Raw genomic sequence first — 16,365 nt, 5'->3', positions numbered from 1 at the left:
GGTGTGAGGTCTTCATTATTAGCAACCGTACTTTAAACTGTGCTTTAGAGCCCAGCGCGATAGCATAGTGGCTAAAGTCCTGGCCTTGAATGCGCCAGGATCCCCTGTGGGCGCTGACTCTAATCCCAGCAGCTCCACTTCCCATCCAGCTCCCTGCTTGTGGCCTGGAAAGGTGGTCGAGGACGGTCCAAGGTTTTGGGATCCTGCACCCACGTGGGAGACCCGGAAAAACCTCCTCGCTCCTAGCTTCAGATCGGCTAAGCTCCAGCCGTTGCAGCCGCTTGAGGAATGAATCATCAGCAGAAGGAGGATCTTCCTCTCTGTATATCTGCCTTTAAATAAATAAATTGTACTTTAAATTGTAATCTTTTCTCTGGCTGGCTGTTTAAGTGCTCTCTTTGGATGTTAAGCAGCTGCTGCACCCAAGTCAGCCTTGATCACTAAAAGAATCGGCCAAGGCTCCACAGAACGTCGTGTTCCTGAGCAAAGATGCTAGCGAGTTTAGGGGTGGGTTTTTTGTTGTTGCTGGGAAGGCAAGGAGACAGAGACGGCCAGGGATTTCTTATCTTGTTAGTGCATTCCTCAGATGCCTATGTTAGCTGGTGCTAAGCCAGGCTGAAGGCAGGAGATGGGAACTTGGTCTCCCTGTGAGTGACAGGGACCCACATACTTAGGCAATCACCTCCTGCCTCCTGGGGTGCAGCTGAGCCAAGGCGTGGGAATGAGGAGCAGCTGAACTCAACCCTTGGGCTTCCAAGGCAGCTTAACAGCTACACCACATATCTGCCCACGCTAGGGGAATTAAATGTGGGGGTTTTTTTTCTAATGGAAAATTTCAACTTCCAGTGGGTTTTTATTCAAATATAACCCCATTGTAATTGAGGAACAGCTGTATATTAAAATGCAGGACAGAATTGTAAACATTTGGTTTTGGTACAGGAAGGGGGTCTCTGAGAGTGTCGTCTTTGTACTCTTCCGATACAAATCACAGAGAATGAGACTCACTCCAGGCACTTTGTGATGGATCCAGGCATCGTTATCCCAGGCAGGTGTGCTTTTTTGGTGCTACTGAGTCTGGAATTTCCAACCTACTCTTCTGAAAGTTGCTCAGCATCTCTGTATCCTGGGTCCCTTAAGGTCAGTAATTGTTCCATCAAGGGGCACTGCCCAGAGGTTCAATGACACAGAGCAGGTGTTATATAAGCCTTGGTATTCCTTAGCCAAAGAAGGGAGCTACCATTGCTTACTCTTCCAATTGCTTATTTGTCTTGTTTCTGTCTGACCTCAGGTTTCTAGAGGTGGGCACCAAGTAGCCAGAGAAGCAGGGCCAAACAGAAATCGAACATCTGGTTCCCAGCCTAGCACATCAGAGGATCAAGAGTGACCAGGGCCCTCAACTCTGCAGCCCAGGCTTTGAACGAACAACAGAAGTTCTCAATGATGACAGAGGAGAATCTAGACAGTGAAACAAAGAGGGGAGGAAGCCCTTTGGAGCCAGAAGCTACATCGAAGCCAGAGGCCTTCCCGGGACCCTTCCATCTGCCTGAATGTGGGCTGGCAGAGAGCGTCCAGAAGGAGACCAATGTGCTCTGGGAACCAGGCCAGGAAGGGAGGCTGGAAAGAGGCCCCAGGGATGAGATGGTGTCTGAGCAGCCGACCCTGCAGGTGGACGAGGCGGCGGATGTGGTGCAGGACATCAGGAAGAGAGACAACTGGTGGAATGCATGGGTGCAGGTGAGGAGCCCCAGCTGGGACCCGGCCCCGACTGTGGGAGTCCTGTCGTTCATTCTCCTGCCTGCACGTCCTCTGGACTCAGTGGCTCCAGGCTGAGGGGTGACCTTTTTCAACTCCGCCCCAAAACTCCCTGAACTCCTCTGTGGAGCACTCCCTGAACTTTTATTTATCTTCCGTCTACCTCCCTTTAGTTTCTCTCCCTTTCATTACTCCTTGCTGTGCATCCCGGTCACTGGCTGTGTATCAGTCTTGTCATCATGCTGTCTTCCTTCTCGGGTTTTCTTGTCTGGGTTTGCAGCTGTTTGAACTTCGAGGCTGCAGTGGGCTCTGTAGACTTCCCAAGGCTCTCCTGCTCTTCCAGAAGCCAGTCACCTATGAGGATGTGGCAGTAGACTTCACGCAGGAAGAATGGGACTGTCTAGATGCCAGCCAGAGGGCCCTGTACCAGGATGTGATGGCAGAAATCCGTAGGAACCTGGCATCTGTGGGTGAGAGGCTGCTCCCTGTTCCTCCCTGGCATTGTGAAGTACCTTCTAGGCTTGGGTCATTAAGCTCGGGGGCAAAAGAAGAATTCAAAGCTAACATAGCACTTGTAAATGTACTGGCATTGTTCTCAGATCTGCATATCTTCCTGTTCACCCAACCTACAGTTGCTAAGGCACCCTGTGTGCCAGGCACCCTGCTAGGAACTGGCCTTTGTATCTCCATATCCCAGACTGTGGCCGTTCGACCAAGGATACGGGATGTAGCCTGTTGTCCCCATATGGTATGAAGGGATCAAGTCTGACATTAACACACCTCTCCCATTCCCATTAACCAGCCAGCATCTTTCTGACTAAACCAAATGTTATCACCAACTCTGAACCAAAAGAGGAATCGCAGAGAGCTGCTGTCTGTCCCCCGAACAGCAGAGGCCTCATTTCAGGTGAGAATCACAAGGGAGAGATGGCAGAAGGTTCAGGACAAATCCTGCCTGGGTGGGGAGCCCACTGAGAAGGTCAAGGCTGTGCATTCGCTGCCACCACTCGCAGCTCACACCTGTGCAGCCTGGTCACACTTGGGGCTGGAAGAGGCCTTGGGGTCATTGGCTGTAGTTTCTTGGTGTCAAGATGAAGATCCAAGCAGAAGCTTTCAGTTTCTAGGGCCTGAGAGAATACATGGAGGTGGGTTGCGTCAGTGATCTCTGTTGATCAAGAAGTTCCACACAACAGAACATTGAAGCAAGGTTGATAAACTTGATGATAGGTTAAAGGAGAGTACTGTTCTGTGGGGGTAGAGTAAGGAGTTGGGAGAGGCCTCAGCTGCACTGACCACATCTTGTCCTGGGGTACACTTCTCATCCTAGGTGGATCGTGAATGGCATCTCTTTTCACCCTCCAGTCTCCTAGTTGTCATGATGCAGTAGTCCTGCTTTAGGCACTGGAGATACATTCCAAGACCCCTGATGGCTACCTGAAGCAATGGGTAGTACACAATCCCGTCTACTTGTTCTATACTTTCCCTATACATTCCTATGATAGAGTTTAATTCCAACAAGAAGCACATTGAGAGCTTAAATTAGAATTAGTAATAAAAGACTATACTGTGAGCTATGGGAATATGGCCTTTCTGGATCAAATATGGAACTTTCACGTAATATTTTTCCACTGCAGGTAACTGAAGTCTTGGGTAGCAAATCAACAGATGAGGGACTGCTGTATGTTGTGTAGTCCCCTGTGAATATCTGGGGTATAGCCATAGTGAGACGGGGAAAGAATGGATTTCAAGAAATGGTCTTGTATGTTAAATTTTAGATCTCTGACATTGTTCAAAGATTCCAGTTGGATATTTTAGTTTCCTTACAATTTGAAAAACCAAAGATTTTCTTCTCTCTAGCTGATGAAGTCTGAGGGTGAGGAGGAAAGGAAGCGGGGTAGTAGCTTGGAGTGTCCAAGTAGTCTCATCATCAGTGTTGCATTGTTATCCTCACTCACTGTAGGGGACAAGAAGGAAGAACTTCAAGAGCAAGGACAGAGTCAAAGAGAGAGAGAGGAGGGAAAGAGCGATGACATGGCATCCCTTGCTTGCACAAGCAGAGACCAGAGTCCACCTTCTGCACCAGCTGGGTCTCCGGACAAGACCCCAGTGTTGCCAACATCCCAGGCTGGGTCACCCTTCTCCTGTCTCACCTGCGGCAGAAGTTTCAGCAAGAGCTCTTACCTGCAGAGCCACCAATTTGTTCACAGCCCCAAGCCCACTAACAGCTGTAGCCAGTGTGGGAAGCTGTTTCGGAACCCCAAGGCCCTCAGCTACCACAGACGCATGCATCTTGGGGAGCGGCCCTTCCGCTGCCCGCTGTGCGACAAGACTTACTGTGACGCATCTGGCCTGAGTCGTCACCGCCGCGTCCATCTGGGCTACCGGCCCCATTCATGCCCCGTGTGTGAAAAGAGATTCAGGGACCAGTCTGAGCTCAAACGTCACCAAAAGATACATCAAAACCAGGAACTGGTAGCTGGGAATCAGGAGCAACCGGTGAGGACTCTGGACACTGAGGCTGGATTTCAGGTTCCCATTGTCAGAAAACAGAGGCTTGTGGATACAAACCAGGCACCAGAGCCCAGGGCCCAAGAACGTGCATTTAGAACCCAGGGTCCTGTGACCAGGAACCAGGTGATCACTAGAGGAAATCAGACAGCAGTTGCTACAGCCCCAGAGCCTACATGTGGGACCCAGGCATCTGGCACCAGCTCCCCCCACCTGGATACCAGACCCAACACCTTCCCAGGGAAGCCCTCAAAATTCAAAATCTTCATTTGCCCCAATTGCCCCTTGAATTTTAACAAGAAATCACATCTTTCTAGACACCAGCAGACCCACTTTCCGGAGCGGCCCAGCCGTTGCTTCCACTGTGGCAAGTGTTTCGGCTCAGTTTCTAGACTGGTGGAGCACCAGCAGGTGCACTGGACACAGAAGATCTATCGGTGCCCCATTTGTGACGTGTGCTTTGGGGAGAAAGAGGCCCTCCTGGGTCACTGGAAGAACTCTAAGAACCAGGAACGGTTCCTGGGAAGCTCCCCTCAATGCTGGGTGGTCCTGAGCCAGTGGCTTGGCTTTTCTCAATCTGCCTCGCCTTTAGTTGTCAAAGACCAGAAGCCTGGAAGAAGCGAATCTCCTAGAATACAAACTCACAGGGGTGGGGAGGCGAGCAAGAACGTGTGCAAATGAGACGAGGCCTAGGAGGAGGCAAGGGGCTGGCAACGCACAGAAACAATGTTTTCTGAGGGTTGACCTTGTCTTTACTGTTCCTGAGAACTGACCACTGGGGTCAGCAGGGAGAGAGGTGAGCAGGGAACGAAAGCAGTATCAAAAAGGAAAAGCAGGTGTGCGCGTGGAAGTTTGTGTTATTAATAATTAGCACCTAATTTGTTTCTCCATGTCTGATAGACCATCAGGTCGTAATCATTGAGTGGGACAGTGGATAATCCGACAGGTGTGAAGATGGAGAAAAGAGATGAGAAGAGGGAAAGAGTGAGGTCTCCATGGGGGAAACGGAAGGGTAGTATTCCAAAGCGAATGTGTTGCCACCTCCCAGCCTTCACCCACCTCAGTCCTTGCTAGGTGCTCAGGCAACATGGAGCTCTGGCCAGCGTTTCGTGGGTTTCTCCCCATCTCTGGTTTTTGGTCGGGGGTTCTCAGCCCACTCAGCTGTTCCAGACGTTTTGGGCCCTTCCCATACTTCCCAGGTCTGCCCAGTGAGGGCTGTGATCTTGGGAGGAGGAGCAAAGCTGACACCTGGTCTCTATTTTGTGGCTGACAGCCTCCCCACTGCCCTCTTACTCCAGCACAGGTGTGCTCTGAAGTGGGCAGAGCACCTTTTGGATTTGGCCAGAGAGCTTCCAGGTAGAAGAGTGCAGAGTGGAGCAGGAGGATATGGGTGGAAAAAAGAAGTGGGCGAGGGTGAGAGGGTGGAAAAAGATGACAAATGAAGGGAAAATCTGTTCTATTTGGAGTTCCTGTTTCTGGAAATGTTGATTGGGATGCTCCCATAGTGAACAGGCCTGTGAATGTGCAGCTTGATGGATGAGACATCTCAAGGTCCATCCCTGGACCAACCAGGCTCTCTGCGATCCCTGGCAAGATGGGATGTCACTCAGAAGGGGTTTCCTAGAAGAAGGAGAAAACAATCTGGAAAAACCTGTTCTGTTTATAGCAGCTCAATTCTCAATAGCAAAGATAGATCAACCTCGGTATCCATCAATTGATGACTAGATAGAGAAAATGTATTTTATGGAATGTACTTAGCCATAAAAAGGAAAACCCTAGGACCAGCATTGTGACATAGCTGGTAGAGCTACCACCTGCAGCTCCAGCAGCCCATATGGGCACTGGTGGAGTTCTAGAGGCTTCCAACCCAGCTCCCTGCTGATGTGCCTGGGAAAAGCAGCTTGGATCCCTGCCATCCACATGGCAGACCCAGATGAAGCTCCCGGTTCCTGACTTTGGTCTTGTCCTGGATGTTGTGGACATCTGGGCAATGAATCAGCAGATGGAAGATATCTCTCTCTTTTTTTTCCCCCCGCTGTAACTACCTTTCAGATGAGGTCAGGCATGATCAGGGTGGTATGGCCGTAGACTATAACTACCTTTCAAATGAATCAATCTTGGGGAAAAAATGTGGATATCACATCATGTGGTACTCAGTTAAACTTATAAGCAAGAGAAGAGAACTTACGTAGCTCTTCCAGAAATTGTCCTGAAAACAAAAAAACAAGCAGGTGATCAGTGGGAAACGACTAGCCTTGCCTCTCCCACATCCTCCCTCTGGACCAAAGGGTTGTCTGACTTCTATTTTCACTGAAGGACCCCACAGGTTGTTCTCAGCTCCTGAATTTTAAGTTTTGATTCCCCCTTTCTGTTTTCCCTTCAGAGCTGCCTTGGCCCCCACAGGTTGGGGGCTTGCTGCTCAGCCACTGTACCTGCTAGTCTTCGGTGTAGCCAGTTGTAGCAAATGATCAGGGCAACCAGGGGTCCAAGCACTGGCACGAGGACAAACAGGGTTACCTTCCAGCAGGGCACCCTCAGAAAGTGCGGATCTGAGTGGGTCATCAGAATAGCAATGGTTAACATGCATTCCCTCTCACCATGCCTCAACCACCTGGGGCCCTTCAAAAGAGAGAATTCTAGAAGGGACAGAATCTAGAGAGCCCGTGAACTTGGATGAGCAAAATGCTGCACAATGTATTTTCTGTAAGCTCTAGCTGAATGCAACATTATCTTTTATTATTAAAGATGTGAACACATCAGCATCTTTGGTGTGTGAAACTTGTCACCAATGGAAACCACAGATGCTCTCATTCCAATTACAAGTTATTGGACTTAACTACCATCTTGTCATTTAGTATTAAAGGTGCATGCTACTGAATAACAAATTGTGCTAATGTTATTTCAATATAGTGATTCAGTATTCTATGTGTTCTCTGTGTATGTTGAAAAACATTGTGGGAAGGGTTCAGTAAGTTTCTCTAGAGGGCCAAAGAGATTCTTGGTACAAAAAGAGTTAATATCTTTGGTATTCTAAGCCTAAACAAAAGTACTTTAAGTGTTCTCAATTATATGTATGTGTATTTATATGCCCATCTAGTGTCAAATCCTACGATGGAAAAACATTGCAGCCACCATTCAACAAATACATGGCTGCCATTCCGTTGCCAGCCTTGTCTTTAGGTACTGAGCAAGTGAACCCAAGGGCAGAGGTCTTACGTATAACATCATTTAGATGGTCTCATTCAGGGAAGCAGTATTTATGACTGAATTTGATGGCTTCAGTCTCCAGGGAGACTTCTGTGATTAGTCATGTACAATTACTCTTTCTCTCCTCTATATGAAAATTCATTCTGACACATAAGCATGGTAGATGCCTTGTTCTCTTGCTCAAGTATGTGTTTCACCTCTCCCACTAGACACCAAATGCATGTGCAAAGGATCGTTTACCTTCCTTTTGGAATTTCTGACAATCAAAAAATAAGGTGCACAGTAGGTTAATAGGATGCGAGTTAACATTTGCAAAGCTGTTAGCATGGTGCCAGGCACACACATACAAGGTACATAAATATTTGCTATTCCTAGATGTGATGGTCACTTCAAGAAAAAGAGAAGAGGGAAAAGGGACCCAACTGGGAGCCAGGTGTCCTTGCTCCCCTAGGTGATGGATGATGCCGAAGTAAAGGTGGGGGGCTGGGACAGACACCCAGCTTAAACTTACCGAAGGTCCGGTGGAGATTCTCTGAAAGAGGCAGGAACAGAAGTGGGTTTAGTGTGGCTCTCGGGGGTGAGAGTCTGCCTTTTGATGTCTACATGGGTTTCAGTTTTGACACAAGGGAAGGGAAGCTGTAGGACTTCTCTGGCTGATGGCAATGGGCAGCAATGAGCCATTCTGCAATTCTTGGTGGAGTTCTGTTTTAAAGTTTTGTGGTGACATTATTAGGCAGAGAGAGTTCTTCCATCTCTTGGTTCCCTCCCCTCAAGGCGTGCACCTGCTGAGGCTGTGCAGAAACCCAACCTGGGCTTCCCATCTTGAACTAAAACGCACTGCCTCTTAGGGTGCACATTAACAAGAAGCTGGAACTCCATTCTAGGTGACAGCTTAACCTGCTGACCGCAGTGCCAGCCCAGATTGTAAACACTGGCGAATTTTCTACCAGAGAGAGAATAGGGTCTGAGAAAATGGCTTATTTAGATTATACCAAAATATTAACAAGGATGTGGAATTCCAGGAGGGTGAGTGGAACTCACCTATTTCTGCTCGAAGCTTTCCTGAAATGGAAAAAAGGCAACAGATTTAGTCCTTGCTCTACCCCTCATCCCAGCCCTGTCCCTGGCTTTTGTGCTGTATGTCCACAGTGTGGGAGCCCCCTCAGGAGGACAGGCAGAGTGTGGGGTCTGGGGCCAGCAGCTCAGGCTTGCTCCGTAATTGTCAGTCTGGAATTAAGAAGGCAAGACCCCTCTGTAAATGGCAGTGCCCAAACCATCTTCAGGTTTTATTGCCTCTTCCACTGCTAAGTTCACATTGCCACGCTACCCTGCTGGGTTGCCATGCTGAAAACCTGAGGCTACCATCTGAGTGAGGAACTGGCTCGGAGCTCCTGATGCTTCCAGAGGCTACCACTTGGGTTCTCCCTGCCCAGTGCTGGGGTTAGGGACCTTTTCCTAGGGGAGCAGTAGGTAACACCGGGTGCATTTGGAATGAATCAGGGTGAGAAGAGGACCCTGGGCCTCCTCACCTGCAGAGCAACCTCACTGCTCTGTCCTCTTAGTAAGGGCAGTGGGTGGTAGGGGTCCTTGTATGTTGGTCTTAAGGAGAATACTTCGGAGCAGGGGAGAAAGCTTAGGATGAGACTCCAGACACAGAAAGGAGCCTCCATGGCTACAGTTGAATTCCAGTCTTCCATGTTGAGTGAACAGCGCTGAGGAAGTAACTTTTGAACACAGGGAAACTTTCACTTTGGTATTTTTTTTTAAAGCTCCCTAACAGCCTACATCCTTGAGGCTTCTGCCCTTCCAAGTGCATGAAGCTGCCAGGTGTGAGCCGCACCTGGACTCTGTCACTTAGAGCAACATCAGTTTGCATGAGTCCTGGGACCACTGCAACCTTGGCAGCTTCCTCCTATAAAATGGGGCAGTTTTGTGCCAGACTTACCTCCTGGGGGAGGCAAGGTTGCAGTAGACACAGGAAAGCATAAGGTAAGAGGTAAAATCTATCACCACCATAGAGTCAAGAGCCCGGGAATCTCTCAAAAAAAGAAACATGAACTGCCCCAGGTGCTAGGAGGCCAGTGCCTACCAGGGAGGGATGCAGACCCGCCCCATGCACGTGTGGACCTCACCTCTGAGTCTGCGCTGTAGGCAGAGGTAGACGAGGCCCACGGTGACCTGCAGGAGAAGCACGGGCAGTACAGCGATGAGAACCAGCATCCCTGGGTTGATCCAGTAGAAGGGATCTGAAAAGCACAAATGACAGCGTCAGCTGCACCCTCAACACCCTGTGCAAGACATCCATGGGAATATGTGCACGCTTCCTTACACATCAACTCACCTCAGTTTATGTGCAATACCTAATGCAATGCAAATACTGGGCTCATTCCTGACAAGGAAAACGTCCCTACATGCTCAGCATGGACCACATTTGTTTTCCCAAATGTTCTTTTCATCTGCGGTTGGCTGAACCCACAGATGGAGAACCCACCGACTCAGAGGGCTGGTTGTACACACTTAACAGTTCCTTTTTGGTTTGGTTTTTGTATACATTTTATAGCTCATACAGGATCAGAATTATTAAAAAAAAAAAAAAAAAAGGCCAGCATTATCAACCTCCTGCTAGAAAGCAGTGAAAGCATATAGCATCATTTACAAAGTATTGTTGCCAGAACAAATCAAACCTGAGTCTGCTCATGCCTCTAGTGGTTCACAAGGCATCCAGGGCAGGAAGCACTGTGGAAGTGACCAGTGGTATTACCAGCAGGATTCACACTCTGGGACCCTCCAAGGGCAGACAGGAATGTGTGGCTCCTGTTGGGTTTTCCTAGCAGGGTTAGCACCCAGCTGAGGCCATGGCCCGGAATGATGCCACCTGGATCCCCAATAGACGTGGCAGGAATCCCAGGACTTGGCCATCTTCGGCTGCCCCTTGGGCACGTCAGCAGAAAGCTGAATCAGAGAGGCAGCCTGGATTTGAACTGCTATTAACAGAAGTGTTGTGGAGGTTAGGAGATGTGGGAATAGGTGACAGCTTAGACTGTTGCTGCAGGACAAGGCCCATCCCTAAAAAGGAGTCCCTATGGTTGGAGTGGCAGCTTCATGAACGCCTAACAGGGAATGATGGTGCTGCCCAGGGCTTCCCTCAGCTCTTACAGTAGGAATGGCGAGCAGGTGAAATGAATGGGTCACCGTGCTTTGCTGACAGTTGCAGCTGGAGACAGGCACGTGAAGATTTCTTCACTTGCGTACCTTTTCCAAGCTTCATGGTGGAGACTTTAAAGACAGGATTAGAGAAGCAGTCAAAGTCAGAAAAAGGATCAAAGGTGTTTAAAAGAGAAATTGGGAACCGATTAGCAAAAGAGAAGAACCCATTACATAACAAATTAAAACATACTACAATGAAAGTTATGGCTTCCGGGATCCCTCCTGTCAAATGTTCTTTTTTTTTTTTTTTTTAAGATTCCTAGCCTTGCAAACTCCTGGATGGGAGGAGGGCATTGGAATGCGGAAACTAATCCCAAAGAAAACTTTCTCCCTTGAGGCAAAGCTCCCCACCTCCCCCCTTCTCTTTCTGTGGCATTGTGTTGAGAATAAGGGAGCATAGCTGGGGGAGGCAGCTATTTTTAAGTTTTTATTTATTGTAAGATCCATTTATTTATTTGAAAGGTAATGTGAGAAAGTAAGAAAGAGAGAGTATGCATCTTACTATTGGTCCACTCCCTGGGGCTGGGCCAGGTTGAAGCTGCCGGCATTGCTGGAGGCAGCTAAGCCACAATGCTGGCCCCGGGGCATTTACTGTAGTAGAAGTTTACTGGAGAAATCTCAAGTGTCAGACTTCTGCTCAGGTGAAAAGTACCCAGCGAAAAGAGCTGGGCGAAGTCGAGGTCTCTCCACCATCATCTGCAGAACTAGCACTTTGTTATCCCGTACACAATGCCTTCTCCTCGACCCTGCCCGGGAGACAAGAGTGGTGGATTGTCTGATGTTTGCTCTGCAGGTGGGAGGGGGGAAGGCTTAGCCACCCAGAATATGCTGTTCTTCAACTGAAAGTCAATTGACTTGCAAAGTCCCCCTCCAGCCACTTTATCTGTCTTGAGGGAGAACAAAAGAATAAACTCCCATCCCGTCCCTCCCACAGGGCTCAGTGGAGATGCCCAGCGTCTCTGAAATGATATTCAGGCGTTGGCCTCTTCTTCACTGGAACTGCCTTTTGCGAGGAGTATGTTTTTCAACAATTTTCCTCATCTATGGAAGCACCACAGATACAGCCACGGAGGAATTCATTGTCATGTGATCTGAACGACTGATTCTTACGCAGTAACATCCTTGCTGGCAAGAAAAGAACATCCAAAGTCAGAGGGCGGAAAAGGTCCACTTTGGAGCTTCAGACTAACTTTCAGATGACTCCTGTTCCCCTTGAGTGTTACAAAATAAGCAGGAAGGCTGCATTCATGTTTTTTTCTCCGTTTTTGCTTTTAATTTATTTTTAATTTTTTTATAAAGTTTTCCACATATGCATTTTATATACACTTTGATGTAACTCAAACAAATAAATTCAAATGGATAATACTGCACTCTTGCTTTATTTATTTATTTATTTTTTAAATAAGAGAGAGAGTAGGTCCTCCAACTGCTGAATCACTCCCCAAATGGCCACATCAGCCCAGGACTCAACCAGCCTAAACCCAGGAACTAGGAACTTCTTCCTGGTCTCCCAAATGGGTGGCATCTCCCACTGCCTTTCCAGGGGCTTTAGCAGGAAGCTGGATTGAGAGTGGACCAGCTGGGATTTGCCCCTGACTTGGGAACTTGCTGTGCAACGACGCCAAATCCTCTTCCTTCTCACTTTTTGGCTGGATCACACACCTCTACACTTGTCTTTTTCTCATACCCAAAACCAATCCACCGGAACTTTTCTGTAATTGTTCTTTCATAAGTTTCTCTGATATCTATCTATCTATTTGTATGTATAGAAATATTTTAGGATTGCAGAAGCAGAAATTTAAAAATAAATAAAGATGCCTGGCATGGTGGCCTAGCAGCTAAAGTCCTTGCCTTGAACATGCCAGGAGCCCATATGGGCGCTGCTTCTAATCCCAGCGGCCCCACTTCCCATCCAGCTCCCTGCCTGTGTCCTGGGAAAGCAGTCGAGGATATTCTAAAGCCTTGGAACCCTGTACCCACATGGGAGACCCACCCAGAAGAAACTCTCGGTTCCTGGCTTCAGATCGGCTTAGCTCCAGCCATTGCAGATCTTCCCGCCTGTCTCTACTCTGCATATCTGCCTTTCCAATAAAAATAAATAAATCTATCGCCAGCCCTTTGGCTAAGATCAAGTGTAAAAATAAATGAATCTTTAAAAAAAATGAAATTAAAAAAAATTAAGGGAAAAGTTTATTTTGCTACAAAAGCCTTTGAAATCCACAAATACGAATGTATTTTGGAAAACACAGGGTGATGTTTTTGTTCCCAACATTCTGTAACATGCCTTTCTTGCTCAACAATACCTCAAGGGATGCCTCCAAGCCACGGGGCACAGCTCTATCAATGCCATTTAACTGCTATGTAATAGATACCGTTTGGATACTCCTAACTTATTTAGTCTCTTTGCTACTCAGAGGCCTTGCCTTTGATTTCCTTCCCGCTGGAAATTACGATGCAGCAAACATTAGAATAGCTTTCCCTGTGTCCTGATGTGTATAGTTCTTGGGATGGGTTCTCTGGGGTGAGGTATGTGGGTTGCAGGACCTCATCTTATGCACAAGCAAGACTGAGTATCTATGGGAGGCCTTGGCTACTCACTCGGTAGGTAGATAGCATCAAGTTCTGCGTGGTTGTACTCACCTTCTACTCTCAACTCCATGGCCGCCTCCTCCTGGTAGGAATGATCTCGGAAGAAGCAGGTGAAGCCCCCTTCGTCTGAGAACCGAACCTTCCGGATCTTGAGGGTCACCTTTCCTTCGCTGATGGTGTCTTTGAGCAGCTCTGTCCGGCCCCGGTATTCTGGGGCCTGCTCTGCATCTTGATCCTTGCCATTCCGGTAGAGGTGAACCACCCTGGAGAAGGGCGGCCGGTACCAGCCCACCTCCATGCCTGTCGCGTTCTTCCCAGGAGCTATGCGGCACGGCAATTCCACTTCATCCCCAACCAGAGCCCGGATAGGGCGCGCTGGACCTATCACTCTGAACTGTCCTGTCCAAGATACCAGAGGGAAGAGAAGGAAAGTCAGAAGGGACTTCAACATGCAGACATGTTGCAGGGAAGGAAGGGGTCGGGAGCCAAGGAAGGACACTTGCTTCCTTTTTGGGCTTGTGGGCTTCTAGGACTAAAAAGAAGTTGGAGTTTTCTTCTGCAGCGGGACAAATCCAGAACATTTCTGACTACAGAGAGGCTGTGGGTGTCCTGGCCAGACCGCTCCGTCCTTTGACCACCTTGGTAGCTACTGCCAACATTTCTGCCATCTGCATCTGTCCCTGCTCAGCCTGGCCTTCGAGTCTCTCTGGAAATGTGGTCCAGTGTGCTCAAGTTCAATTCTCCATGGTCAAATGGGCCAAGTGGGTTCCTCCTCTTAGAGACTTAGCTTCTGTGGTTCCATGTACTTTACTTGCCTCTGTGCCTCTCCCCGGATCACTGCTCCCCAGAGTCTCCCCTGGGGTCCTCTTCTCTGGGGAATGCATTCATCTCCCTCTTCCCTCCCTCCACACGGTCAGCTTCACTGCAGCCCCAGATCCTTGCTGCTGAGGGGTTAGGGAGAGCATGTTTCTCCCTTATACCTGGAGGGACTTCCCCAAGTGACAAACGAGGCCTCCTTCAGCAGTCAGGTGGCCCCTGAGATTAGGAATTTGCTTTCTGCTTCCTTTATTTCTCATCTGTGGGGCTGCCATAGAAAGATGGACCAGTGCCTGGCTCACAGTATCACCCAGCATTTAGTGAGATGTGTAACAGACAGGCACAGCACACTCAGGTAGCTCAGGCCTTTTGGCGCTGACAGTGACTCCAAGAGGCTCTTCCTGTTTTGTGGCCACTTGAGAAGAGAAAATGAAAGCAGGAAACAGAGAGGCTTGAGGTGTTCTTGTGTTAAAGTCACATGAAAGTCAGGATCCATCCTAAAGGCTGCCAGGGAGGGCCCCGTGGGTGTTTGTGAGGCAGGTTTCTGAGTGGATCTAAGTTTTCAAAAGAAGAAGAGCAGTGGAGGCAAGCCCCAGGAATGTGGACTTTCTGCTCCAAGTTTTCCCCAGGGCAAGCATCCGCACAGGTCTTACCTGCATGGCTGGAAGGCAGCTGGAGGAAGAGCAGAAGGTGGAGAGAGAGGAGGCAGCCAGGTACACCTGTCATCTTCATCACTAGTGGGGACATTGAGCCCCGGCAGGAGGGTCAGGCGAGGCAGCTGCCCATGGGGAGCATGTCCCCTGCCACCAAGCAGCCTGAGGGAGGGTATAGGAAGGCGGCACTGCCCAGGCCCTTCCTCCACCACAGTTGCTGCCACAGCTGTGCCGGTTAGAACAGCCCACGTCACCCTCGCCAGGCACTCACACAAAAGGGCCTCAGAGGAGGGGAAGACCAGGGTTTGCCTTCACCCGCTCAGAGCCGCCTGGGGCAGCAGCTGCCTGGTACGGGGCCTTCCTCCCCCACTCCAGGCACCCCAGCCTTGGAAGTGGGCTCCTGGGGCCCATCAGTGGGTGAGGCTTATTCACAAAGTCTGAAGGTTCCCTCACTCCTCAGTTACCCTGGAACTAGCCAAGGGAGAGGGATTGTTGTTAGTTCTTAAGGGAATAAGACGTTTACCTGTTTCCTATTACTGCTGTCTCACCATCATCATGACTGGGCTGTTCTCTTTGCTGCTTTTGCTGCTGTGGACCCAAGTGCTCTTCCGTATGACTTGGTGCGTGATGGGTCACGTTGGTGCAATCTTCTTCAGCCCCCAGAGGATACATTGCAGGTGCACAGCATGAGTTGACTGCCACCGGTGTGTGGAGGGAGCAGGATCAGCCAGGGTTGCACCTGTGTGAGCCAACACAAGTGTCACACAGAGTCAGCACGCAGGACATGTCCTCAGCCTGGACATTATTATCTGGCTTCCTCAATGTCACTCAAGGAAGTGAAATCCTAATATGACCATTTCCTTTACCTTGGTATTTAGCTAGAAAGTACAAGGTAAGACCAACCCTGGCACCAAGCTACAAAAATGTATTTCCCAATCTTGAAGTGAGGCAGCCTTTGTCCAATAAAAAGAAAGTGCTGGATGGCTAAAGTAAAATGGTGCTGTCTATAATTATGTATTATAATCATAGCTACCAGGTAATATATCAGTTAAAATGCAAGGCACTTTTAAGAACCCAGCTCCTTGATGGCAGGAACCATGTTTCCAGTGATCAATGTTACTCTGCCTAGCAGGTGCTACACATAAGGAGGGGGCATTTCTACCCCTGCAAAGGATCACCTCAAATCACATCAGGCAGCAAGGGATGTGAGAGGATTTCTGGAACATACTTGTCTGCTTTTGTTCCAGACGGGTTAGAAGGGTAGATTCTATCCATTGTTTGGGATTTGCTTGTTCTTTCTCTCTGCAAAGCAGCTGGAGTTTGATACAAGCCAGGTTTGACCACCTGGAATTTTGTGGGTGAAAGTCAGGTTTGGAGAGCTGAATTCCATAGGGGGAAAGGGGCCACTGTGCTTGTTCTTCAGTTAGCATTCTCTTCCTCTAGAACCTTAACTGCTATGGGATATTCTTCCTCCATGATGAACAATCAAGTATAATTTTGCACAACACACTCCCCCAGGAGTGCTTGGGGTGGTAGGTCAACTGCCCAGCACCAAGCCAGCGGTCACAGCCCGGATGGCAGAGGGGGTGAGGTGGAGAGACGAGAGAGCAAAGAGGATCAGCCACTGTGCGCT

General features: G+C 48.9%; 2 protein-coding genes across 2 annotated transcripts; one reads left to right on the top strand and one right to left on the bottom strand.

Annotated features, from left to right (window-relative positions):
• Positions 1-337: 337 nt before the first annotated feature.
• On the top strand, positions 338-6,027 carry ZFP57 (ZFP57 zinc finger protein). The gene is made up of 4 exons (XM_040979921.1): positions 338-1,734; positions 2,096-2,222; positions 2,555-2,659; positions 3,713-6,027. The coding sequence occupies exons 1-4, from the start codon at positions 1,438-1,440 to the stop codon at positions 4,939-4,941; spliced, it is 1,758 nt and encodes a 585-aa protein (XP_040835855.1). The 5' UTR covers positions 338-1,437; the 3' UTR covers positions 4,942-6,027.
• Positions 5,550-14,826, bottom strand: MOG (myelin oligodendrocyte glycoprotein). The gene is made up of 7 exons (XM_040979922.1): positions 14,733-14,826; positions 9,600-9,713; positions 8,509-8,529; positions 7,979-7,999; positions 6,693-6,809; positions 6,449-6,469; positions 5,550-5,880 (listed from the first exon to the last, which is right to left on the bottom strand). The coding sequence occupies exons 1-7, from the start codon at positions 14,824-14,826 to the stop codon at positions 5,867-5,869; spliced, it is 402 nt and encodes a 133-aa protein (XP_040835856.1). The 3' UTR covers positions 5,550-5,866.
• Positions 14,827-16,365: the final 1,539 nt, after the last annotated feature.

Source organism: Ochotona curzoniae, unplaced genomic scaffold (assembly GCF_017591425.1).
Source record: "Ochotona curzoniae isolate NIBS_2020 unplaced genomic scaffold, NIBS_Ocur_1.0 contig_3350, whole genome shotgun sequence".
Classification (NCBI taxonomy): Eukaryota; Metazoa; Chordata; class Mammalia; order Lagomorpha; family Ochotonidae; genus Ochotona; species Ochotona curzoniae.
Note: the sequence above shows the minus strand (reverse complement) of the source record. Positions and strands in the feature narration are given on the sequence as shown.

What these genes read in the sequence shown, in the direction of transcription:
- ZFP57 (XM_040979921.1), top strand. Translation starts at nt 1,438, where the DNA reads ATGATGACAGAGGAGAATCTAGACAGTGAAACAAAGAGGGGAGGAAGC. An exon ending in TAGGAACCTGGCATCTGTGG is followed by an intron (nt 2,223 to 2,554) that starts GTGAGAGGCTGC and finishes CCCATTAACCAG; the next exon opens with CCAGCATCTTTCTGACTAAA. An exon ending in CAGCAGAGGCCTCATTTCAG is followed by an intron (nt 2,660 to 3,712) that starts GTGAGAATCACA and finishes CACTCACTGTAG; the next exon opens with GGGACAAGAAGGAAGAACTT.
- MOG (XM_040979922.1), bottom strand. Translation starts at nt 14,826, where the DNA reads ATGTCCCCACTAGTGATGAAGATGACAGGTGTACCTGGCTGCCTCCTC. An exon ending in GCTGCCTTCCAGCCATGCAG is followed by an intron (nt 9,714 to 14,732) that starts GTAAGACCTGTG and finishes TGTGCTTTTCAG; the next exon opens with ATCCCTTCTACTGGATCAAC. An exon ending in AAAGCTTCGAGCAGAAATAG is followed by an intron (nt 8,000 to 8,508) that starts GTGAGTTCCACT and finishes TGCCTCTTTCAG; the next exon opens with AGAATCTCCACCGGACCTTC.